Below are 26,505 nucleotides of genomic sequence, written 5' to 3' on the forward strand. Positions count from 1 at the left end.
GTACATATTCGTAATTAATTTTAAAGTCTTTCTCCCTCTCTATCTGTAAGCTCCTTGTAGGAAGAGAATAGCAGCGTGGCCTAGTGGATAGAGCATTGGCCCAGGAGTCAGAAGGACCTGGGTTCTAATCCCAGATGTGTCACATTTCTGCTATGTGACCCTAGGCAAGTCACTTCACTTCTCTGGGCCTCAGTTACCTCATCTGTAAAATGTCGATGAAAACAGTGAACCCCATGTGGGACATAGACTGTGTCCAACCAGATTAGCTTGCATCTTCTCCAGTGCTTAGTACAATGCCTGGCATATAGTAAGCCCTTAACAAATACCATTTAAAAATACATGTATGTGTCTACCAACTCTAATATATTGTACTCTCCCAAGCACTTAGTGCCGTGCACACAGTAAGCGCTTGCTAAACATGATGGGTTAATTGATTGATTATCTCAATATCCCTCTCCACCCAAAACATCGATCTACTCAAGGAGAGCACCTCTTCTCACAACTACTGCTTATGAGACTGATTTGACTGCTGCAGGGGTCTCCCAACATTCCACTGTTGGATCCGTTTGAAACCAATCAATCACTCGTAATTTTTGAGCACTGTATGAAGTGCTTGGGAGTATACAATATCACAGTCTTGGTAGACATGTTTCCTGCCCAGAACAAGCTTACAGTCAAGAGGACGATCTTACAGCCTAGAGACTTACCAGGCCACACTCTGGCTCTAAGACACTCCTTCTGCCTCCTCTCCTTGTGGGAACCCTCTCCTCAGTTCACCATTCAGCCATACTTTGAGAATCCAGCTGTTGCCCATTATTTTTCTTATGTGTCCCATCCAGAAAATCCATGTGGCAGAGTGCTGTCCCAAATGCTGCTTAATCAGTGGCGTTCCAGGACTCACTTTTAGCAAACTTGCTGGTAAAATTGCTCAAGAAATTCAATTTAAAATGACACTTGATTCCCAGTAGTCACCCCACTGTCTGTTGACCTCCCAAATATTGTGGTGGCCTTTAAAATTCTGTTTTCTACTTTTTTTGCCTAGCCATGCATCTTTGGTGGCATACTGCCTAGGGAGCAGGGTGTGGCGACTGCCTTAAGATTTGAGGTGCTGATGAAATTGCAAATCACTTATGTGTAGGCTTTCCTAGGTAAAAACTGGTAAGTGACCTTGGTCTCTACAAGGCTTGTCATCTCTCACCACAGTCATTCATTCATTCATATTTATTGAGTGCTTACCCTGTGCAAAGCACTGTACTAAGTGCTTGGGATAGTACAATATCACAGTAAACAGTCACACTCCCTGCCCACAGTGAGTCATCAGCATACTGCAGTTCCTGGATGAGTGCCTCAAAAATCTGTGATGGGGCTTATAGCCTATTGAGTTGGAAGGGTTTCCTGTGGATCAGAAGCCTATTCTGAATAGGTTGAACAGGACTGGACCTATTACCCAAACCCTGCTTTATTCCAGTGGTGATGGGGAGAGGGTCCAAAAAGGTATCAACTCTGACTCACCTGATCTTAGGATAGCCTAAGGTTCTTGGTGAACTTCTCAGGGCAACTAAATTTGCTTAGCAATTGCTAGAACCACTGTTGATGGTGTCAAATGCTTTTGTAGATCTGAAAAATAAACCTGAATAACAACCTTGGTCTTGTTCCCTGCACTTTTCTTCTACCTGTCATGCTGCATAGGTCTTATCTGCTGTGCTACAGTTTCGTCTGAAGCAACTGTGTGTAGACAACTAAATCCTTCAGTTGCTTATCCAATGAAACAGTGACTCAGTGGGGCCTAGTGAAAAGAGCGTGGAATCAGAGGACCTGGGTTCTAATTCCAACTCTGCCATGTGTCTGCTGTGTGACCTTGGACAAATCACTTAACTTGCATGCCTCTGTTTCCTCATCTGTAAAATGGGGATTCATGGGGATTCGACTGTGAACCCCAAATGGGGGTCAGGAACTGTGTCTAACCTGATTTTCTTGTATTTACCCCAGCTCTTAGTACAGTGCTTGGCACATAACAAGTGCTTAAAAAATACCACAGTTATTATTATCACTATTATTATCATTGTTACAAGCTCTTTGAAGGAAGGGATCATGTCTACTAACTCTACTGTGCGCTCCTAAGTGCCAAATGCAGTGCTCTTGTCAGCTGTGGAAAGCAGTGAGATCTTCTGGTAGTTTTTAGTCAGCTTTCTTACCTTTCTTCTTGAAGACGGTGATTATAGTGGCTGCCTTTAAATTAATTGCGGGGAACTTTTTCAGCATCCCATATGTGAGGGAAAGCTATGCAGATTTCTGCAGGAATGTTATAAAATGCTTTACCATCCTTCACGACTTTGACTACAGTAGGAACTCCTTCACAATTTGGAGCTCTCTGTGACATTTTGACCATTTTTCTATGCTTAAGGGGGCCTTTCTTTCAGTGATAGGAAACATGTTTAGAAGATTATAGTATTCCTGCCATCTGTGCAAGCTTCCCACTGTATCAGTAATGAGGGTGGTTGAAACTATTTTTCGTCAGTGTTGTGGTGGTGTGTACAGGGCCACATAGCTTCTTTACTGAAGGGTAAAAATCTTGAGTTTTGTGATGGCCAGCATGTTGCCCAGTAGCTTCAGATTTGAAATCCTACCACCAGTCATACGTTTCTTAGCTTGATTTAGATTGTGAGCCCCAAAAGGGAAAGGAAGGGACCCCGTCTAATTCCCACCTGTGTCTTCTCTCCTAGCTCTTAGTACGATGCTCTGCACATAGTAAGTGCTTAAGGAATACTATTACTACCGATCCGTTTGTCCCATCACAGATTTACTTAGGTCTCCTTTCTGTGACAATCACGAGTAGCTACAAGGTGGTATTGATGCATTTCTTACTTGGCTCTAAGTCTTTTTCGAATCTCTGAGTCATTTTCATCAAACCAGTCTTGGTTGTGCCCCCTTGTATCACAGGTTTGGTGACTGCTTGATAGGATTTGGCAAACTCCTATTGACTCTTCATTTTGGTGCTTGAGGTCAGGCTCCTTATTATATGGTGACTGTACTCTAGCTGATATTTGTGCCACTCTCTCATTCTCTCACAACGTAGTCATATTTTGGCAACTGTTTGCTACCATCGAGGGCTAGAAGAGCAGGAAGGTGTGGAGGGAGGGTTTTTTAAAGCCCAGTTTTCTTTTGATTGTATAGTTGAATTAATCCTTTTCGGTCTTTGCTGTGTTTCTTGAGCTAGTTCATCAGGTCCCTTAAAAATAAATCCGTTGAAACAAAACATTCAAATATTTTTCCTTAAAGCCATTAGGTTAGATAGCCCCTTAAATGATTAGATTTCACGGGCAGACTGCTATCGCAAGCCATTTTTTGTAATCAGTGTAATGTCGTTAAAGTCTTGGGAATTACACAGGATAGCATGCTAGCATAATACAGTAGTGGATTTATTAGGGATTTTACGTATCATTTTAAAAATTATAGTTCAGCAAGTCTTTGCAAGTAATTTTATAAATTCTACTCCAGAATCTGCCCCAGGATCGAAATCTAGGTAGCAGTGCTACCTGTTATGATAGTAAATAATATATTGAACAGAAAACGTTTGTTTTAGTATTGAAAGATGAAAATGTTTGTCAGTTACCTGAATTCTGGCTTTTTGCTGTGGTCATTAGCACTGGAATCGCAATCAAGGTCCTACTGCTTTTCTAGTATCCAGGCAACATATTTTCTCCACTTAGCCCTCATTTGTGAAGTCCTGCATTAAAAATAGGCTATGTGGTTCACTGGGATTTAAATCCATAGCTCGATGTACTAAAGGAGATGTGAAAGGCAGCTTTATAGACAGAAGGGGAAAAAGAGTCTGCATACACAGAGATGATAACTCTGGGGTAATTATGGTATTTGTTAAGCACTTACTATGTGCCAAGCACTGAACAAAGCCCTGGGATAGATACAAAGTAATAAGCTCCCTCATGGGGCTTACAGTCTAAGTAGAAGGGAGAACAGGTATTGAATCCCCATTTTGCAGATGAGGGAACTGGGGCACAGAACAGTCAACTGATTTGCCTAAATTCACACAGCAGCACACAGCACAGTGGTGAAGCTGGGCTTAGAACCCAGGTCCTCTGACTCCCCAGACCCATGCTCTATCTACCAGGCAACTCTGCTTCTCCAGATGTTTGGAAATGAACAACAAGCGTTGAAAGAAAGCTGAGCTTCAGGATAGGTGGAGTCAAGAACTCTACAGATTAGATGATTTCTTGGTGCCCATCCAAAATGAACTAACCCAGGAGTGGGGGCTCACAGTTTTTGGTGAAAGAGCTAATGGTTCCAGAAAAACAACCATCATTTCACACAGTAGCTCCATTGTCATCATTATTACTTGCTAATGTACTAATCAGAAACACACAGAGTAGCATTTCCAAGTATTTTCACAGTTTAAAACCCAATCTTGTTTCATAAACCCTCTTGTCCACAAACACCAAAATTCCGTACAACCTTGCACACTCTAAGTATGTTAGCTGGAAAGAGTTTATGCATTGAACGATAGCCTGATGACAGAAACAAGCAAGTGCACCTCAGTTAGTACAGTGAACAGCTTTCATAAAGGGGGGGTTTAAAAAAATTAACACAGATGTGCATGAATAGTGGGTGAAAGCAAAGTGCTGGCATCATCAGGGAGGGCATAGAAAACAAAACAAAAGACATAGTTTTGCCCCTACATAACACCATAGTTCACTCACACCTGGAATTTTGCAAGCCATTCTGATCGTCTCTTCTTAGAAAGGGCATAAGAGAGCAGGAGAAGGGCAACCAAGAAGCAGCATGGCCTGGTAGATAGAGCACGGATCTGGGAGTCACAAGGGTGTGGATGCTACCGCTTGGATGCTGTGTGACCTTGGGCAAGTCACTTCATTTCTCTGAGCTTCAGTTAACTTATCTGTATTTTTTTTGTTGTTTTTAATTGGTATTTGTTCAGCACTTACTCTGTGCCGAGCACTGTACTAAGGCCTGGGGGAGATACAGGTTACTCAGGTTGGACATAGTCCATGACCCGCATGGGGCTCACAGTCTTTACAGATAAGTTAACTGAGGCACAGAGAAATGAAGTGACTTGCCCAAGGTCACACAGCATATAAAGTGGCAGAGTCGGAATTAGAACTCAAGTCCTTCTCACTTACAGGCTCATGCTTTATCCACTAGGCCATGCTGCTTCTAGAAATGGGGATTAAGACTTTGAGTCCCATGTGAGACATGGATTGTGTCCAACCTGATTTGCTTGTTTCAACCCCAGCACTTAGTACAGTGCCTGGCACATAACAAATATAATGAAAAAAACAACAAAAACAATATGTCCAGGGCAATGAAATAGCTTCTATTCAAGGATAAGATGGAAAACTTAGTACTTAAGTCTAGAAAGATGCAAACTGAGAGAGGGCCTGATTGAAGCCTTCAAAATCAAGAAGGTTTGAACAGGGCAAGCGTAGAATAGTAGGACCCAATCCTCAAATAGTAAGACAAGGGAGCACCCACTGAAGCTTGAAACAAATGAAGGAAAACACTTCTTCAAACAGCAGCTCTTAGGCACCTGAAATTAATGACCTCAAAAATTGTTTCAGCTGAAAACATCAGATGGTACAAGAAAGGTTCTGATAAATTCAGTGGATCAGTCAATCAGTGGTATTTATTGCATACTTACTGTGTGCAGAGCATTATAATAAACACTTGGGACAGTAAATTACTGGAAAATAAGTCCATAAAGGTAACTAGAGGTAAAATTGGGGCTAAGGAGAAGAGGATAAAGTGATGTTAGATGTATATCCATTACCATTAAGATAAGTGTCCAGTAGATGAATAATAATAAGAATAATAATAGTATTTGTTAAATGCTACTCTGTGCCAAGCACTGTTCTAAGTGCTGGTGGTTATGCAAGTTTATCAGGTTGTCCCAGGTGGGGCTCACAGTCTTAATCCCCATTTTACAGATGAGGTAACTGAGGCACAGAGAAGTTAAGTGACACCCAAAGTCATACCGCTGACAAGTGGTGGGGCCAGGATTAGAACCCACAACCTCTGACTCCCAACCCTGTGCTCTTTCCACTAAGCCACGCTTCTTCTCTATCTCTCCATTCCTCCCAGCAATCAACAATGGTATTTATTGAGCGCGTACTCTGTGCAGAGCACTGTACTGAGCACTTGGGCAAGTACAATAAAGTTAATGGATAGGATCCCTGCCCTTAAGGACCTTACAATCTAGGGGAGGAGACAGTCACTAAATTACAGGTAGGGGATAACAACAGACTTTAAAGATATGGACATAAGACCTTCAGCCAGTGGAGGGGTGAGTAACCGAGTGCTTAGGTGTTACAGAAATGCTGGAATGGCAATAATGGGGAAAATAAGGTGGGGAGATGAGAAATTAATCAGGGAAGATCTCCTGGAGGAGTTGTGATTTCAGAAGGGCTTTGGAGTTACAAAGAGCGGTGCAAGAGGTTGATGGCAAGAATCACGAGAGTGGGGCACAGCCACTAGGTTGGCTTAGGAGGAGTGAAGTGTGCAAGGTAAGGTGTGGTGGGAGAGGATCAAGGATAGGTGAGGAGGGAGAGAGCTGATTGAGTGCCTTAAACTAATGGTAAGGAATTTCTGCTTGATGCAGAGAGGATTAGGTAACCATCTGAGGTTTATGTGGAGTTTACACCTGTCCACATCCTCCCTCTGGCCTGAAACTCCCTCTCCCTTCATATATGACAGACTACCACTCTCCCCACATTTAAAGCCTTCTGAAAATCACATCTCTTCCATGAGGCTTTCCACAACTAAGCCCTCAGTTCCCCTATTCACCCTCCTTTCTGTATTTCCTATGCACTTGGATCTCTACCCTTTAAGCCCTTGATATTCACCCTACCCTCAGCCCCACAGTACTTATGTACACATCAGTGATTTCTTTTATTGTCTTTCTTCCACTCTAGACTGTCAGGTCCTCTTGGGCAGGGAATGTACCTACCAACTCTGTTGTACTGTACTTTCCGAAGCCCTTAGTACAGTGCTCTGCATATAATAAGCACCCAATAAATACCTTTGGTTGACTGAGTGGGGAGACGTGCAGAGACTGATATTTTAGATTATTTCCACTGTTCAGAAATAAAAACAAAGGCACAGAGAGGTAGTGATTCTCCCAAAGTCACATAACCATTCCATAGTAGTTTTGAGGACAAATTTAGAACTCTGGACTGTTTTGGCACATAGAACGGGCTTAACAAATACCACATTCAGTATTATTATTATTATTATCATTATTATTTTCATCCTCAATGGTGTTTTTTGATCACCATACTAAACGCTTGGGAGAGTACAACAGATAAGATAGACTTCCCTGCCCACAATCAAGTTGTCAAGACTCAGAAAGATAGCTATCTATCACCATACAGTGTTTATATATACATATATATATATATAAAACTATATGTATATATATATATATATATATATGACTATATGTATAACCTTCGGGTTAAGTAACGATAATAAGATTGGTGATTTAAATAGTAAAACAGTTTCAAGACATAGGGTAGAAAAAAATATGTATCTAGAAGAACCTGATTAGGTTGATTATACTTGAGGTATAGTCCTTTTTTCTTCCTGTTTTGAATTCTGTAACATCATGTGGTTAAACTGTTATGGGTGATGGATGTGATAAGGGATGTTTGCTGAATTTTTACATGAGTTTAAAATGAGGAAAATCAATTTCAGGGCTCAGACATTGAAGCTGCTGGCACAGAAGGTCACTGACTCCTATGAGTGGCATTTAATGCTGGTGTTATAAAGAGGGGGTAGTGAAAATGAATAATAACAACAGCAAAAACCCATCTACCAGTAGTACTATAACTTTGAAACTAGATCTTATGCCACCTTGCTTCCCTGGATAATAATTATTATTATCATTATCATTTTTATTGTATTTGTAAAGTGTTTGCTATGTGCCAATCGCTATTCTAAATTCTGGGGTAGATATAGAAATAATAATGATAATAATTGTGGTATTAAGTGCTTACTATGTGTCAGACACTGTACTGAGCACTGGGATAGATACAAGTTAATCGAGTTGGACAGAGTCCCTCTCCCATGTGGAGCTCACAGTATCCTCATTTTACAGATTAGGAAACTGAGGCACACAGAAATGGAGTGATTTTCCAAAGGTCACAGAGCAGACAAGTAGTGGAGCTGGGATTAGAACCCAGTTCCTTCTGACTCCCAGGCCCATGCTCTATCCACTAGGCCATGCTGCTTCTGCAACAGGTTAATCAGGTTGTACATTGTCTCTGTCCCACATGCGGCTCACAGTCTTTGTATATTTATATGTGATTGTGTATGTGTGTGTTTATATGTATGTGTGTGTGTATACACACACACACACACACACACATATGCATATATATACACACAATGAGTAGGTGTGAGTTTACAAGTGCTCAGGTGGCACAAAATGGCTGAGGGGTCATCCATCCCTACATCATACAGAAACTTCTTACTATCAGCTTTAAAGCAGTCAATCACCTTGCCCCCTTCTTCCTTGGGACAACTTGATTACCCTGTATTTACCCCAGCACTTAGAACAGTGTTCAGCACATAGTAAGCCCTTAACAAATACTAACATTATTATTATTATTATTCCTCACCTCGCTGCTCCCCTACTACAACCCAGCCCTCACACTCCACTCCTCTAACGCCAACCTACTCACTGTACCTCGATCTCGTCTATCTCCCCACCGACCCCTTCTATAACCGTGTTAATCAATGAATTCATCAGTGGTACTTATTGAGCACTTAATGTGTGTAGATCATTATACCAAGTGCTTGGGAGAGTTCAGTACAGTAGAGTTGGTAGACATGGTCCCTGCCCTCTAGGAACTTAGAGTGTCCAAAAAGCTTCAATTACATTTCTTCATTTTTACGGAGGAGTTCGGAGGCAGCCATTCAAGACAGTGACAACACATGAGAGAGAAGGATGAATGTTTCTACTACTAATAGTAATTGGTACCCAACAAGCAGGGAATTTATTCAGTTGCTTAATGTAAGGCTTGTAAAACTGAATAGGGAAGATTGGTTTAAGGTACTTGCTCCATAAATATCACAAGAAATTTGGGCATCTTTTGCATTTGGCTTTTCTAAATGCATTGTTCCTTGCCATATGCCACTTTTCCATTTTTATCCCCCTTCTCTCTGATCACATTCCAAATTGGAATCCTGTCCCACACCTATTTCATCTGTGGTATGTAAATTGTTCTTGTTCAGAGCATTAAACATCTGGGATTTAAAGCTGCATGGTGAACAGAATAAGGTCAAGCTTCTTGAAATCAAGGCAATTTTTTTTAAGAAATCTTGTTTTCCAGTAAGTGATTTGTTCTGAAACATGACCTGGTAGTTTGACCTGAGGAGGTTTAAAATCATTCCTCATTTAAATTCGGTTATACTTTTCTTCTCCCGTAAGTATATGAAGAAAAAGAGAAAAGAAAAAAATGTGTATTAGTATATCTGTGGATCAGAAGTTTATTTGGTGGATGTTTCATATTACACGAGCAATAAACTCAAACTTTTTAAATTTAAGACTCTGGTCTCACATTTAAAGATATCAAGGAATTTCAATAATAGTTCATTTCTATTCTCCAGAAAGTGAAACTGCACTTTTTTTGTCCTTCATTTTAAGAAAAAAAATGCTTTTATACTTGAATATTAAAAATTGTGTGTTCTGTTTGTCTTTTGATAGAAGTTATGGTAAGTCATGATACTCCATATGAAATAATTGGAAATTATCGGTTGCCTCTGTCAAATTTAAGAACCTTTTGTTTTTGCTTTCTAAGTAAAAATTTTCACTAAAAGAGGTATAGTTCTTTTTGGTTTCTAATGACTCCTTTTGGACTAGATTGCATTCTCCACCACAGCGCCCATTAAAAGTACATACATGGAAAGATGAAAATTTGGTCTTTAATATTCAAAGACTATTGTTCTCTGGTCTTAAGAAGAAATTATTAGAGAAGCAGGCTCACATTGGTATTATAAAGAAACCACTCTTATAAGTTAAATAACCATTCTCCAGGTACCCAAGAGCAGAGACTATGTCTTCTACTTTTATTGCCTGGTCCCAAACAAATAATAATACCAATAAGGATAATAGTGGTATTTGTTACCTGGAAATCAGGAGACCTGGTTTCCTGGGTTCTAGACCTGACAGTGCTACTTGCCTGCTGTGCGACCTTGAGTGGGTCACTTAACAGATTTGTGCCTCAGTTTCCTCATCTGTAAAAAGGTAGTGCAATATATGTTCTCCCTCCCTTTTAGTCTTTGAACCCCATGTAGGACAGGGAATGGGTCCACCTTATTATCTTTTATTTATCCCAGCACTTGTACAGTGCGTAGCATATAATACTTGCTTCATGGATACACCAATTATTATCATTATTAATAGTAATAATTCTCAGTCATTTTAAGAATTGTACATGTTATTTCCCTTACTCCCTCTTCCTTCTGTATCACCTATGCACTTGGATCTGTATCCTTTAAGCACTCCTCACTCAGCCCCCAGCACTTATATACAGATCCATAATTCATTTTAAAGTCTGTCTCCCCCTCTAGACCTTCAACTCCTTGTGGGCAGGGAGAATGCATCTACCAACTCTTGTTATAGTGTACTTTCCCAAGCATTTAGTGTAGTGCTGTGCACAAAATAAGTGCTCATTAACTACCATTGATTAATTGATTGAAAGGAATGTGGGCATCACACAGAGAACTGTTGAAGTCCAACTGCTGCAGTTGGTTCACCGCTGGTCACATGCACTTAAACCACAGCCCAACACCAGGTTTTCAGCTGCAGCCACTACCATCTTTTAGGTCAGCTTCCAAAATAAAATTGCATGCTAGTTTGCAAAACCACTCAGCCCAACAATGGGACTACAACTAACTGGAGGTAGGAATGCAAGGACAGAAGCAGTTGCAGAGCACCCTCTCAACCTTCCAATCCACCGATCTGCCAAGCTACACCTTTAATAACCCGTGCCACCCCCTATGGTCCATTCTGGGGCCGCCGCAAAATTTAGATTGTCCGAAAGGACGTGGCAGTTACTGTGACAGTTACTGTGGCCGCAGTTGTGACTGCTGAGTCTGAGCTTTGAAGAACCTGAAACCTTGCTCCTTTTGTGTTTATTTTTCTTTCATTTGTCATTATCTTTATCTTTTACATTGGTTTTGTGTTTTATTAGTTTCATCTTTCCTTTGAAGTCTGTCACCAGTCCCCTCTCCCCACTTCATTCTTAGTGTTTTGAGCTCCTTGAGGACTAAGGACCCTATCTAATTCTCATCCCTTTCCTTTTCCCCAGCACTGTACTATTTGCATAGAGTAGGAATTTAATAAATAGTCCTACAACTACTTTTCCTGTTATTATGGATTAGAAGCAAAAAAGGACCAGTTACCACTTCCTCCTCAAACATTCAAATGGTGTGCACAATGCTGATTCAACAAGACCTCAGGTATTGAAACTAACTTGGAAATCTCTGTGTTCTTTTCAGACTACATCCTCTGCCATTAAAGGAGCTATTCAGCTGGGAATAGGATACACAGTGGGTAATCTCACTTCCAAACCTGATAGAGATGTTCTCATGCAAGACTTTTACGTAGTGGAAAGTGTATTTCTACCGAGGTAAGAATATGCATTTTTTTGCACTTAGTAGAGTCTCTGAATAAGAAGTATTTTACAAAAACGTTACCCCCAAGTAAAGGAAAATACTGATTTCACTGCTGTATTTTATTGACCACCTTTCTAGATTAAAAAAAGTACAATTGAAGAAAATATTTACCCTCATTTTACCGACTTCTCTTAACCTCAGAAGGAAAGAAAAAATGTAAATGACCAGATTTAGTTATTGACTTTGCATCTGGAAAGCCTTAACACCATAACAGAACCTTGGTTGAAGTGTATTCTTTATCCCCTGAAACATTCTGCCTGTTGAGAAACATCAGTGGGCATTGGATGGGTTTATAGTATATGTAATTGGCAAAATGACCAAAAGTAAGAAACAACCAAAAGAAAGCTGAAACTTACAAGAGATGTGCTTAGTGCAAGGCACTGTACAGAGTAAGCGCTCAATAAATACGATTGAATGAATGAGCGAGATACAGAATGTAGTGACATGGACTTTTTGCATGATTAAACAAAGGTTAATCAGAAGGTTAATCCCTTGCATTTCATCCACGCACTTGAATCTCGGCCCTTTGGGCATTTGCTATTCACCCCCAACCTCAGCCCCACAGCATCTGTGTACATATCCATCATTTATTTATTTCTATTAATGTCCGTCTCCCCCTCTAAATCATAAGGTCATTGCGGGAGGGAACGTGTCTGCCGACTCTGTTGTATTATACTCTCCCAAGAGCTTAGTACAATGCTCTGCCATGGTAAACGTTCAATAAATACCGTTGATTGTATAGCTAAAGAGATAGTTACAGAGACAGACACACAGAGAACTAGACTTGGGGATCAAGAATGAGAGCCCCATTTGGAACAGGGACTGTGTCCAACCCAATTTGCTTGTATCCAGCACTCAATACAGTGCCTGGTACATAGTAAGCGCTTAACAAATACCACATTATCTCTAGACCGTGAGTTCGTTGTGGGCAGGGAATGTGTGTGTCTGTTGTACTCTCCCAAGTGCTTAGTACAGTGCTTGGCACACAGTAAGAGGTCAAGCTGTGTGACAGTGGTCACATCACTTAACTTCTCTGTGCCTCAGTTACCTCATCTGTAAAATGGGGATTAAGACTGTGAGCCCCACATGGGACAATCTGATTCCCTTGTGTCTACCCCAGTGCTTAGAACAGTGCTCTGCACATAGTAAGCGCTTAACAAATACCAACATTAATTGATATGACTGAATGAATGCACTTGGGACAGAGTCTCCCTTCAGGAAAAAAACAGATGAGCTTTGCTCCTGAGACTTCAGGACTGAGAACCTGATCAGAGGAATTGATTAGAGCACTAGTGGTTTGCACAGCACTGTACTAAACGCTTGGAAGAGTACAATGCCCACAATGAGCTCACAGGTTAGAGTTAATGTGGTAACGAGGGAGTAAGTGCCCAGGGGTGCATCACATTGTGAAGTGCATGTGACAACTGGTTTTGGTTTTTGTTTTTAACATGCAGACAGAGCTCATTTCTGACCAAAATGACCTCTGCTTAGTGCCAAAGCCGGGCCATTAGTGCCAGGGCTTGGCAGGTGCCAGCTGCTGTATGGTCAGCTGGTTTTTTCAGAATTCCCGCTGGGCCTGTCCACCTTGTGGCACACCCTAGGTGGTCCTTTGGTCAGAAACTTTCACCACTGATAGCCTAATCCCAGCAGGCAGAACTGGGACTAAAACCCAGGCCTCCTGTTTCCCAGTCAATCAATTAATGGTGTTTATTGAGTGCTTACTGTGTGTAGAGCATTGTACTAAGCACCTGGGAGAGTAGAATACAACAAAGTTGGTAGACACACAAGGAATTTACAGGCTAAGTAAAAGAGAACAGACTTTTTTTAACTGCCCTCCTCTCTCCCCTTTGCCTCCCACATCTTGGATCAAATACATTAAGTTTTCTACCAATGAACAATTTCCCAGTGCTTTTCCTTCTGTCTGACTGGATCTCCCATTTCTCACCTGAGAAAAGCAAAGGACTCACTCTTCTTTTCCAATAGAGGGGTACATTTATTGGCCTACAGGACTGACAGGACCTGGCTAAGACCAGATCTACTCCTAACCACTTGCAGATAAAAAGTGTCTCCCAAGCTATACGGGCAAAATTTGATTTTCAGTCATAACATCCTGGACACGGGGAGGTAAGGGGCTAGTAATAAAAAAAAAACCATCATGTGTGATACTTTTACCAGTGAAGTTTGTCATTTACAAAATAACTTGCAAGCAAAGGAGGGAGCAGTCTTTATTAGGATTGGAAGTTTCCCCAAGCTGTCAGGTGTTATTTATTTTGAAAATGAAATTGTGTGAAAGTACATTTGCAGAGACATAAGTACATTTGGGGCTTTAAAAGAGTCTATTGTCTTGGGAAATAAGAATAGGCTTGGCAAGCAAAGTCCCTTTTTTAGAGCCAAATCAAGCCTAATTCTATAAACTATACAATTACAATTTGCTAGCAGTATTGGATTCGTTGAGAGAGACTACAGTACAGGATCTAGTCAATCTCTTTCCCTATTCAAAAGGGTCAAGAGAGAGGCAAAAATCTGTACCCAGCACACTGTGTAAAAGGAAGCACACGTTTCAGGGAAATAAAGCCTGCCCAAAAACATGCTAGCTCATTTTCCTGAGGACTACTGCACCAATAAAGAGCGGAGAGTCCAAGAGATGAGCCAAGGCTAATATAGCCCTGCTGTAGCAGGAGTATTCGATGTCTGAATTCCCCATCTATTATTAAAAGGTTCCTTATGAAGGGTCATCCTGTCCTAGCAGCCAAATACATAGTAAAGAGAGAGTTTCAAAAAATTCCCAGCCTCGGGGCACAAGAAGTAATTCTGTTCACCCTCTGACACTTGTATCCTACCCACAAGAAGGAAGTTGTATTTTAGAGTGACTCATCGTTCTCCAAACAAGTATCTTTGTAAAAGGTTCCTAATGATCACATTCTCTGTCTGCTAGAGGTTGGAGTGTCAGTGTATCTCAGTCTTTTAAAACAAGACACTGCATTATGTTATTAATTCCGGTAGAGACTGGAATTGAATCAGGCATGCTCCCAGAGCGGTGATCTGTTCTCTTTAAAAAATAAATTGGTCTACACTCATATTCTCTCTCTCCCCCCTTCCCCCGCCCACCAGTCTCTCTCTCTCTTTCCTGCTTGGTCCTGAGAAAAAAAATGCTCTTAAACCTGTAATGATCTTATGGTTCAGAGCTGCTATTATCCCCAAGGCAAGACCCAAGTCACAGGCTCTCCACCTGCAGCATCTATCAGTCAAGCCACTGCCGGGCACTGTACTAAGCACTGGGGTAGATACAAGTTAATAATGTTGGTATTTGTTAAGTGCTTACTATGTGCCGAGCACTGTTCTAAGCGCTGGGGTAGATACAGGGTAATCAGGTTGTCCCTCGTGAGGCTCACAGATAATCCCCATTTTACAGATGAGGTAACTGAGGCACAGAGCAGTGAAGTGACTTGCCCACAGTCACACAGCTGACAAGTGGCAGAGCCAGGAGTCGAACTCATGACCTCTGACTCCCAAGCCCGTGCTCGTTCCACTGAGCCACGCTGCTTCTCATGTTGGACACAGTCCCTGACCCACATAAGACTCGCAGTCTTAATCCCCATTTTACAGATGAGGATACTGAGACACAGAGAGGTTAAGTGACTTGCCCAAGGTCACACAGCAGACAAGTGGCAGAGCTGGGATTAGAGCGTGGCGCAGTGGAAAGAGCAAGGGCTTTGGAGTCAGGGCTCATGAGTTCGAATCCCAGCTCTGCCACTTGTCAGCTGTGTGACTGTGGGCAAGTCACTTAACTTCTCTGGGCCTCAGTTCCCTCATCTGTAAAATGGGGATTAAAACTGTGAGCCCCACGTGGGACAACCTGATTCCCCTGTGTCTACCCCAGCGCTTAGAACAGTGCTCTGCACATAGTAAGCGCTTAACAAATACCAACATTATTATTATTATCCCAGATTCTTCTACAAGACCTGTGCTCTATCCACTAGGCCACAGGATAATATGATAGTGTTAGTAGGCACAATCCCTGCTTCTAACACGATACCTAACAGGTGATATCTGGACATAATGATTATAATGCCTTAGAGATAAACGCACCCCTTCCATAGCTGCTCAGAGAATTTTCATGCACATGGTCTCATTTGTCAACATGGCTCGCTTACGAGGTGTATCAACGTACGAGTGGTCAAGTAAGCTGACCCTAAACTTTTAGAGAAAACCAAGGGTGTTGTGTCTGGGGAAGGGAGTGCACATGTCTTCATAGTCTGGTAGTCAATGCTCCTACTCATAATAGTGAACTGGATAAGGGGCCGTTAAGGGTAATTATGCAGCAAATTCTCAGGTATGCAAAATAATTGGAACCAAGAAACAAGACATGGGCATCTCCTTCCCTGATAATAGTAATTGTGGTATTTGTTAAGTGCATACTCTGTGCCAAGAACTGAGGTAGGTAAATTAGGTCAGACCCACTCCTGACCCACATGGAGCTCATGGGCTAAGTAGTAGTAATAATAATCGTCATTGCTAAGTGCTTACTCTGTGCTAAGCACCATTCTAAGCATTGGGATAGATTCAAGGTTATCAGTGTTTATCAGTGTGCATTTTTAGCCACTCAGTCACAGGCTCCAGGAGCAAAGAAGCATTCAGGATGCTCTCCTCTTGTAGGTGAAAAGAATTCAGAAATCTGAAAAATTGAGAGTCTGCCGTTCGGATCCATGAGTTTGCTCTGTATTTGTGACAATTCCATTTTTTTCTGGTTTGAACTTATACTCAGTGTCTTTGCTCTATACTCTCCTTGATTTCCAGTGAGGGTCTGATAGTTTATAGGGAAACATTCCATTTGCAATGGCCTGGTGACTCATCCCCCTCAGGCACTGGGTCTTCGCATGTCAGCCATCTGTTCAAAAGTGCAGCAGTGTAGCTCCCTATCAGGGGACTCATGCAACCCGAGATGGTTGAAATGCCTTTCCCAGGGAAGGCGGCATGGCCGAATGTGGGAGTGGCGGGGGCTCTGACCCTTTGTGCCTGTGCACATGCTCTGGATTGGCAGAGGCCATTTTGGCCTGGAGGTGGCCTTAGCTGAGTCATTGTCTGTTCTTAGCCGAAGTGCAGACGGCCCTCGTGGCCTGAGTTTCCGAAGACCCTAAATCCCAGGGTGGAAATTTCCAGAGGGGAATTCGACTCTAAGAAAAGCAACTTTCTTGAATTTGAGATCAGAATTGGAGCCACTAATGTTTGCTTTGTCTTGGTTTATATTTTAATACCAGCGAAGGGAGCAATCTGACCCCAGCTCACCACTACCCAGACTTCCGATTTAAGACGTATGCTCCACTAGCATTTCGGTATTTCAGAGAACTTTTTGGGATCAAGCCTGATGATTACTTGGTAAGAACTTGTCATTTTCCTCTCTTTTGCAGAAATGTATCTGGTGTAAATAATTTGTCTCAAAATACTGGTGTTCTGCAAATGGTGACTCTTAATTTTACAGTCCTGAGAGGGATTTGTAAAAATTCAGAAATTTGCAATGAGTAGAAATATAGCTTTTGCTGGTACCTCTAATTCTGCACCTTTCTTTCTGAGAGTCCCAAATCTGTCATGATAATTGATATTTAAGTAACCACAGTATTATTGCTACTTCAGATAGTTATTCCAACTGATCTATTATAACTAGATTGAAATACTCTTGTGAGTTTTGTAGATTGAATCCTAGTTGAGAACCAAAATGGCTCAATTGCCTTGTTTATAGAGTTCATCAGAAACCTGTCTTGGCCCACAATAGTTCTCACCTTGACCTGGAAATTCCGACATTTTAGAAAGGAAGAACCCTCACAAATTCTGATAATCCAGAAAGTAAAAATCCCTGAATTTTGTTTTCATGTCTTTCAAACCCAGAGACATATGCTTTTATCCTCCCATGTTTACATCCCACACACCACAAACACACATACATATGTATGTGCACACACACACACTGTGTTTAATTCTCACTTGTGTATTCAGAGCTGGGAAAGAATACACAGGTGGGAATTAGACACGGCCCTAGTCCCTTGGGGGCCGGGGGGGGGGGGGCGGCACGGCTCACAATCTAATAATATAAATGGGGAAGAGGGGACTGATGACAGACACATAAGGAGAGATTAAATGAAACATGAATAAATACAAAATACAGACAAAAACAAAGATCAGTAAATCACTGTGGCAGGAGGAGCAGAATTTCAGGCCTCCCATGGCTCGGAGTCCACAGTCAAAACCACAGCCACAGTGACACTACATCAGCACCTGCCACAGCCTTCCCAAAGATTTGGGGAGGTGGCGCCAGGCTGTGACTGCTGAAAGACTTAACTGTTATGGGGAGTTGTGAATACTTAAGTACAGATCCTTTATATTATTTTGCTTTCTCCCATCTGAAGTTTATTTTAATGTCTGTCTCCCATCCTCGATTATAAATTATTGGACGGTAGGACTCATTTGTGTTAATTCCATTGGATTCTCCCAAGTGCTTAGTTCGGTACTTTGCACACAGTAGGTGTTCCATAAATCCTAATTGATTGGTTGTCTGTTTCTCACAGATCTGTTGGGTGGGGCCAGCCATGGGTTCCTGGAATAACAGGCCTCTGTGCCCAGGTTTCTTCCCTTTTAGGAGACCTGGGCCTCCCGGTGTTCCAAGTGCTATATGCCCGGGTCCCCTTGAGCAGCTCAAACGGCTTGCATTGCTTCAATGGCTACCAATCTGTAGAAAGCTCTCATTTCTACATTTTCAGCCCGACCTGCCAGTATCCATTTCTGGAAGTCTTCCCGCTTCCGGGACATCTCAAGTCAGGTGACCTGCCACTAGCGCTACAAATGCTCATTCCTTTTCCAGTTCCTCATTACTGTCAGCATGCCACCCTACCCTCTTGGCCTCTCTCGGGCTTGGAACTTGGAGTATATTTACCTCCTCTTTTTCTTTATCCCCCATGTTCAGTTAGTCACGATTACACTGCAGTGCCTCAAAGGTAGGGCTCTGCTCTTGTTTCCCCTCAGTGCCCGGCACAGTGTGTCGATCAGAAGAGGAGCCACATGTGACTACTACTAATAATAATAATGTTGGTATTTGTTAAGCGCTTACTATGTGCAGAGCACTGTTCTAAGCGCTGGGGTAGATACAGGGTAATCAGGTTGTCCCACGTGAGGCTCACAGTCTTCATCCCCATTTTACAGATGAGGGAACTGAGGCCCAGAGAAGTGAAGTGACTTGCCCACAGTCACACAGCTCACTACCAAATCCTATCGCTTCTCCTCCCTCTCTAGTCCCACATGCTCAGACCTGGTCCACAGCCTAAGCATTTCATAAGCACAACGACCTTGCTAAATTTCCTTCCTCCATTCCCTCACTTTCCAATCCATCTAACATGTAACAGTTAGAGCCAGCTTCCTCAAACAGCATGCTGATTTCATTACCCCAATTCTCAGTAGCCTCTCTGTTCCCAAAGGCCTCCTTAATCCAATTAAAACCAAGGGCTTTCCACCAACTGACTTCCTTCCTTTCCAGGATGCCATGTCTGTCCTCATCTCTCATTACACCCCAGCCAGGCTCATCACCTCTATACCTGGCCCTGCCACTCTCATGCCTTTGAAATCCATCATTGGTATGTATTGAGCAGCTAATGTGGGCAGGGCATTGTACTAAGCGGTTGAGAAAGTTTACCAGAAGCATTCCCTCTACCTGGAATGCCCTCTCTGCCTTCCCAAATCCCTTTCCTCGTGTTCTTCAATTACTGCAGTAAGCTTCAACCCTTATGTTTATCTCCAAATAAAAGAATCGAAAGGTCTGAAACTTGGCCATGTTTCGTGTGTCTGCAAAGCTTCTCCAAATTGTTCCATGCAGGTTCTCGGGAATGTCAAAAGTCTCCCCATTTTCACACTATCGGGTCCATTTTGTAACATGCACAATTTGAGCTTCAAAGCTACCCAGTGAAGGTTTTCTCTGAAAAGTGCACCGGGGCTAATGTCACTGCTTTTTCATTCTAGATGAGCCTTTGCTATGGAAAGACGTGGAAACAATAGTTGGGAGAGAGGAGGGGGAGGGAGGGGAAAGTGATTGGTAACATTAAACATCCATCTTTCCCTGGACAGCGAATTATTAGTTCACTCCCATCTCCATCATGTACTCTGTGATTCCAAATCTAGTGTAATTTAGATGATGTCTTTTCAGGCTTAGGCATGCCAACCAGAAGCAACGGGGTGGTTATTTTACACATTGGCTATTGAAGAGAAGAAATGACAGGGAAAGTAGCTCAGCAACACTGGGCAACTTTACATTGTTAATTTGCATTGGCAGGGCACAGCTGTGTTGTAGCTTTGCCTTTCCCAATGGCTACAGCAGGGGAGGCACTGCAGGAAACAGGAGAAAGAACATGAATACATTTGAACAGCTTGCTCAGTTGAAAAGCGACTGGAAGGTGTACAAAACACAGGCGTGTGGCACTTAAGCGTGTTGGTCGGGAATAATTAGGACTTCCTCCCCTCCCCCTTCATTTCCTTCTTACTTGCTATATGTAAAGGCACATTATAAAGAGCTTAATCACTGACAGCATTTTGCAGGGCGAGCAGATATGGAATAGCAGAGAGTAGCAATCAGCATCACCGGTGCCTATTGAGCATCTGACACTGTTCTCGAACTGGAAAGTGGGAGGGCTATTGAAATGTGTCAACAGATTTTCATTATCATCATCTTATTTACAAATTATAAGGGAGTGCAGTACCTTCTGCAACTCACCATACCACTCCATTACTTATTCCTGAAAGAAAGATTGAAACTCTGAATTGAGACCAGGTGTTCATATTTTAATCCTGTTTTCCTAAACAGCCCTCCCCGTTTTTCACATCCTGAAGGTCCTTTTTTAGAGTCTCTGATTTCCATATTTTTGGTTACTTTTGATTTTTTTCTGTCAATCAATCAGTGGTATTTATTGAGTGCTTACTGCATGCAGAACGCTGTGCCAAGCTAAGTGCTTGGAAGAGTACAATACAGTAGAGTTGTTATGAGTGGAAATAGGGTTGGGTGGAGGAGGGGGACGAGAGCTTAGTCGGGGAAGGCCTCCAAGCCTTTGTCTTTTACATCTAAAAGAAAGGGTCCTATTCATTCATTCATTCAGTCATATTTATTGAGCACTTACTGTGTGCAGAGCACTGTACTAAGTGCTTGGAAGGTACAATTTGGCAACAGAGACAATCCCTGCCCAACAATGGGCTCACAGTCTAAAAAGGAGAGACAGACAGCAAAACAAAACAAGTAGTCAGGCATCAATACCATCAAAATAGATCAATAGAATCATAAATATATGCACATCATTAATAAAATAGAGTAATAAATAATATATACAAATATACACAAGTGCTATGGGGAGGGGAAGGGGGTAGAGCAGAGGGAGGGAGTAGGGACAATGGGGAGGGGAGGAGGGACAGAAGGAAAGAGAGGGCTCAGTCTGGGAAGGTCTTCTGGAGGAGGTGGGCTCTCAGTAGAGCTTTGAAGAGGGTAAGAGAGTTAGTTTGGCAGATGTGAGGAGGGAGGGCATTCCAGGTTAGTGGTAGGACATGGGTCAGGGGTTGATGGTGGGACAGGCAAGAATGAGGCACAGTGAGGAGGTTAGCGGCAGAGGAGCGGAGTGTATGGGGTGGTCTGTAGGAGAGAAGGGAGGTGAGGTGGGGGGGGCAGGTAATGGACAGCTTTGAAGCCAAGAGTGAGGAGTTTTTGATAGGCAACCACTGGAGGTTTTTGAGGAGGGGAGTGACATGCCCAGAGCATTTCTATAAGAGGATACTTGGACCCCACTTTTTAGAACAAAATATCAGTAACTCTGAGGGCCACAGTTCTGTCACTTATGTGTTGTGGAAGTCAAGGGTCAATCCACTTAATTTCCTACTTGGCCTTTTATGGGTGTCTTCTTTATCGAGTTGTTTCTAGATGTAAAGATTTGCGGAGGCCGTGCTCAGTTGTCCCGTCTGGGTCTTGGGGAACGGCTTTGAAAATTGACAGTTTGAAGTGCACTCTTGTCTCTGTTGAGTTTTGAACTATTGTTCATTTTAGTCTAAAAGATCAAATTACTACCCTTAATGCTCGTCTCTCTCATTCACCCCACATATCCTATCCGTTACCAAGACCTGCCGGTTTCACCTCTACAATATCGCCAAGATCCGCCCTTTCCTCTCCACCCAAACGGCTACCTTACTGTTATGGGCTCTCGTTATATCCCGGCTAGACTACTGTGTCAGCCTTCTCTCTGACCTCCCTTCCTCCTCTCTCGCCCCGCTCCAGTCTATTCTTCACTCCGCTGCCCAGCTCATCTTCCTGCAGAAACGATCTGGGCATGTCACTCCCCTTCTTAAACAACTCCAGTGGTGCCTATCAAGCTCCGCTCCAAACAAAAACTCCTCACTCTAGGCTTCAAGGCTCTCCATCACCTTGCCCCTTCCTACCTCTCCTCCCTTCTCTCTTTCTACCGCCCACCCCGCACGCTCCGCTCCTCTGCCGCCCACCTCCTCACCGTCCCTCGGTCTCGCCTATCCCGCCGTCGACCCCTGGGTCACGTCCTCCCGCGGTCCTGGAACGCCCTCCCTCCTCACCTCCGCCAAACTGATTCTCTTTCCCTCTTCAAAACCCTACTTAAAACTCACCTCCTCCAAGAGGCGTTCCCAGACTGAGCTCCTCTTCTCCCTCTACTCCCTCTGCCATCCCCCCTTTACCTCTCCGCAGCTTAACCCTCTTTTTCCCCTTTTCCCTCTGCTTCTCCACCTCTCCCTTCCCATCCCCACAGCACTGTACTCGTCTGCTCAACTGTATATATTTTCGTTACCCTATTTATTTTGTTAATGAATTGTACATCGCCTTGATTCTATTTAGTTGCCATTGTTTTTACGAGATGTTCTTCCCCTTGACGCTGTTTAGTGCCATTGTTCTTGTCTGTCCGTCTCCCCCGATTAGACTGTAAGCCCGTCAAACGGCAGGGACTGTCTCTATCTGTTGCCGACTTGTTCATCCCAAGCGCTTAGTACAGTGCTCTGCACATAGTAAGCGCTCATTAAATAAATACTATTGAATAAAGGGCGGAAGAAGTTGTTTCTCAGGAAGGCTTTTAGCGGTATCTTTAGAATTTTGACCTAGATTAACTTCTCTTCACTATAGTTGGTGCTTTCGGTTCTTTCAAGTGGGAGTAAGTCAAATGTTAGGATAGGGAATGAACATTACCTATCATTCTCTTTGGTGGATATTGATTGGGGCCCCGCTCCCAGCAGGAGTCTGACACTTGACTAGGCATTTTAGTTTCTGCAAATGTTGGCTCCCTTTCTGGTGCCCCCAGCTGTTACACCCAAAGCTATATTGGGTCTTTCCAACTTCCCTCCCCCAACCAATTCTAGAGGTGTCAATTATTGCATTTTGAAGAGGGGAATTGAAGGGTGGGTGTCAGACACGCTCTACATTCCCATCAGACAGATCTGCTTGGGAGAGATCTCAGTTTCTCACCAGAGATCCAGAGAGGAGAACGTTATAGTGCTACCGATCACGTAAATGTAGTAGAGGAGTCTAATCATCCAACTCAGGAGAGGTGCATCCCGATTTCAAGACAGGCTGAACCTCCCTTCCCTTCCCCCACCCCTCAGTTTTTTCCGGCTTGCTTCCCCACGAGCCCCCGGCCTCCCTGTTAAAAGATCATTTTATCTTTGTTCCAGTTCTCGATCTGCAGCGAGCCTTTAATAGAGTTATCCAACCCCGGTGCCAGCGGATCTTTATTCTTTGTAACGAGTGATGATGAGTTTATCATCAAAACAGTTCAGCACAAAGAAGCTGAATTCCTACAGAAGCTGTTGCCAGGCTATTACATGGTGAGTAACTGCAGACAATTAAGTTTTTCATTTTCAGTTAAATTGCTTTGGACATTTTCCTCACTACAATTTTTTGGAATTAACTTTGCATTCAGTGTGTGTCAATTACTTTTGCTGAATCTCTTTTTCATCAGTAGTATTCGTAAAATTCTGGTGTTTGGTGACATTTAACTAGCTCTCTTTTAAACCAAAACCAAATCTCTCGAGTTGCAGTTCATGGATCTGTATTTTGAGAGCTGCGGGTTAAAAATGAAAATCATTTTTCTTTTTGATGTTGCCCATCACCATACAGTGATGCTGTCCTGTTTGTAGTTACCACGTGAGGGGAAATGATTAAATGGAAGAAATAACCGGGTTCATTTCTTTTTAACCTTTATGAAAAATTTCTAGTCCTTTAGATTGTCACTTTATCTGAACTCCGTATATCCTAACTCTTTGTGAGTTAGAGTACTGATGCCTCTGGCTTTCGTGGCTCATCCCTAGAAAGGTAAATTTCAGTGCACCATACCAGACATATTGTATTCCCGCCACTTTTAGGTTAGTTCTTTTCACAGGACAGTTTTCTTCTCATTTCCTTTCAGCTGTACAGTAATTATCTTGTTTGGAGTCATTAATCTAACACACAAATGTGATTGTGAATTTTGGTGTGAAAAAACGATTAGCACATTTGATGAATCTGGCAGAATTAACTCTGGCTGACATTGTTTATTTTAGTGGTTAATCATAATCATCTGATTGAACTGTGTTTTTTTCTTATAGGGACTGTGTTTCAAGGATGGGCTGGGGTTTTTTTGATAGCCTCTGATTAAATTGTAAATTTTGCCCATTTAAAGAAATCAAATTTTCAACACCCATTCTAACAGGGCTTCATACAAAGAAGTTTGGGGGGGGTTCCAAAATATGAAATCAGGCATATGAATACATGCAACCTTTGGGCATCACTGCTTTTTGCTTCATGGACTACTAAAAGTATGGTGTAATGCACAGTACATGTCCTAAAGCACAAGTCTGTCATTTTCATTACCTGACAACGGTTGAATCTGGGACTCATTGGCACAGGAATAGGTTGTCCTCTTCTAAATATGGAATGATAATTCTGCCTTGGGGAGAGGCAGACTTTGAAACGATAAGAAGAATGGAAATACCAGCTAAGTTAAAACAAAAACCTTGGTTTTTGCATTTTGTCTGAATAACCCCTTTTACAAAATGATCTCCAGCCTGGAAGCCCCTCTTTGATAGGTGCAGCAGGAATAGAAACTTTTGCTGAGTTTCCTTTTATGCTTTTTTGGTTTTAGAATTTAAACCAGAATCCACGGACCCTATTACCAAAATTTTATGGATTATACTGTGTCCAGTCAGGAGGCATTAACATTCGAATTGTGGTCATGAACAACATTTTACCACGCTCAATGAAAATGCATTTCACCTATGACTTAAAAGGCTCTACCTACAAACGGAGAGCATCAAGAAAGGAAAGAGAAAAGTCCAATCCTACTTTTAAAGACTTGGATTTCTTGCAAGACATGCATGAAGGATTGCATTTTGATACCGAAACCTACAATGCACTGATTAAAACACTTCAGAGAGACTGCCGGGTAAGCAAATTTTTTTGTCGTACTTGCTGCTGAACAGCCCGTTTAACACCCATGATGGAAACTTTTGGCTCCAGTTAAACTGTAGCATGGAAGGAGGGCATTTCTCAGGAATCAACTCTTCTGTGATGACTCTGTTGTTATGACATGTACCCCAGATGGAAAGATGTAGCTCAGAGTTTCTTCCTAGGTAGGGAGTTTTGACACACTAATATTCTGGGGATATATCTAGAAGGCACCAAGTCCTAATTCTGTCAGCTTTGGCTTTTCTGATAGCGTTAACAAACTCCACTTGAGAAGCAGATGGGCAGAAACTGTGCTTTCCTTCTCCCTCACCCGCAGAGAAGAAGGTATCTGAAAGCTGGAGGGAACACACAGACCAATAGGATGGGCAAGTCAGAGACAAGTTGTGGTAGACGGGTTCTTTTTAGTGAGGCTTAGAACTGTAAAAGCTATTTTCATGCTGACGTGGGTAGGTGGCTAGCCGAAGGTCCGTTTGTGGAGCCAACCCAAATAAGGGAACCGTTTCCACAGGTGGCTTTATAGTCTCTGGCTGAGAAGCAATCGCCAGTCAAGTCCAAGGGTTTAAAGTGGCAGAGCTAATGTAGAAGAGAGCCCCAAGTGTCTGTGCAACTAAGACCCAGGCTTTAAGGAGCTTTTGAAAGTTAGGCGTATCATAGAAACTGCAGATTGCGTATAGGAGTGGCTTGTTTCGAGAAAGATTGGCATCCACTGATCTAATCTCTGTGACTTTTGCATGCTAAGCTTTTATTCCAGTGCTTGACCTAGGAATCAAAGGCCTGTATGTCTACTTACTTGGAATATTCTTGAGCAGAAGTGTATCTTGTCTGAGTGAGCAAAATCCTACATCCGTTAGTGGTTTGAAGAGTTACCCGACAGCGCAGCGACTCCCGCCGCTGCGCTGTCAGGCGAAGCACGCTCCCCACAACGTGCTTTCCTGTCGAGGTGAGTACCGGCCCCTCCCTGCCCCCTCCCTGCCCCACCCCCTCCCTGCCCTCCTCGCTCTTAGAGCCACTGGAGCGGCTTTCCTGACGCCCACTCCCCACCACTCGTGCCCTAAACTCGGTTCCCTGCCCCAAGCCCTGTCTCCCTGGCCCCTCATGCTCCCTCTTCCCCGCCCCTGCCCGCCAAAAGCCAGGCCGGCCCAGACCTGGAGCCGGTCCAGCGCCCAGCTTTTTCCTTTTTCTTTTTTTTTTCCTTTTTTCTTTTTTTTACTTTTTAAAATTTTTGACTTAGCGGCAGCTCCTGTCTCCCACGTCACTATTATCCCCCACCCTTCTTCCTCTTCCACGGCCTGCAGCCCCATCCACCCTGCTCCAGATAAAGCCAG

The 26,505-nt window shown here is 42.8% G+C and overlaps 1 protein-coding gene across 3 annotated transcripts in view; it reads left to right on the plus strand.

The window, feature by feature from the left end:
• PIP5K1B (phosphatidylinositol-4-phosphate 5-kinase type 1 beta) overlaps positions 1 to 26,505 on the plus strand; it is a 242,653-nt gene that overhangs the window by 125,489 nt on the left and 90,659 nt on the right. For all 3 annotated transcript variants that reach the window (XM_029056073.2, XM_029056070.2, XM_029056072.2), the window contains exons 5-8: positions 11,533 to 11,663; positions 16,968 to 17,085; positions 23,410 to 23,562; positions 24,858 to 25,157. In XM_029056073.2, the coding sequence (XP_028911906.1) occupies positions 11,533 to 11,663; positions 16,968 to 17,085; positions 23,410 to 23,562; positions 24,858 to 25,157 (702 nt within the window). The remainder of the gene's footprint in view (positions 1 to 11,532; positions 11,664 to 16,967; positions 17,086 to 23,409; positions 23,563 to 24,857; positions 25,158 to 26,505) is intronic.

This window comes from Ornithorhynchus anatinus, chromosome X5 (assembly GCF_004115215.2).
Source record: "Ornithorhynchus anatinus isolate Pmale09 chromosome X5, mOrnAna1.pri.v4, whole genome shotgun sequence".
Taxonomy (NCBI): Eukaryota; Metazoa; Chordata; class Mammalia; order Monotremata; family Ornithorhynchidae; genus Ornithorhynchus; species Ornithorhynchus anatinus.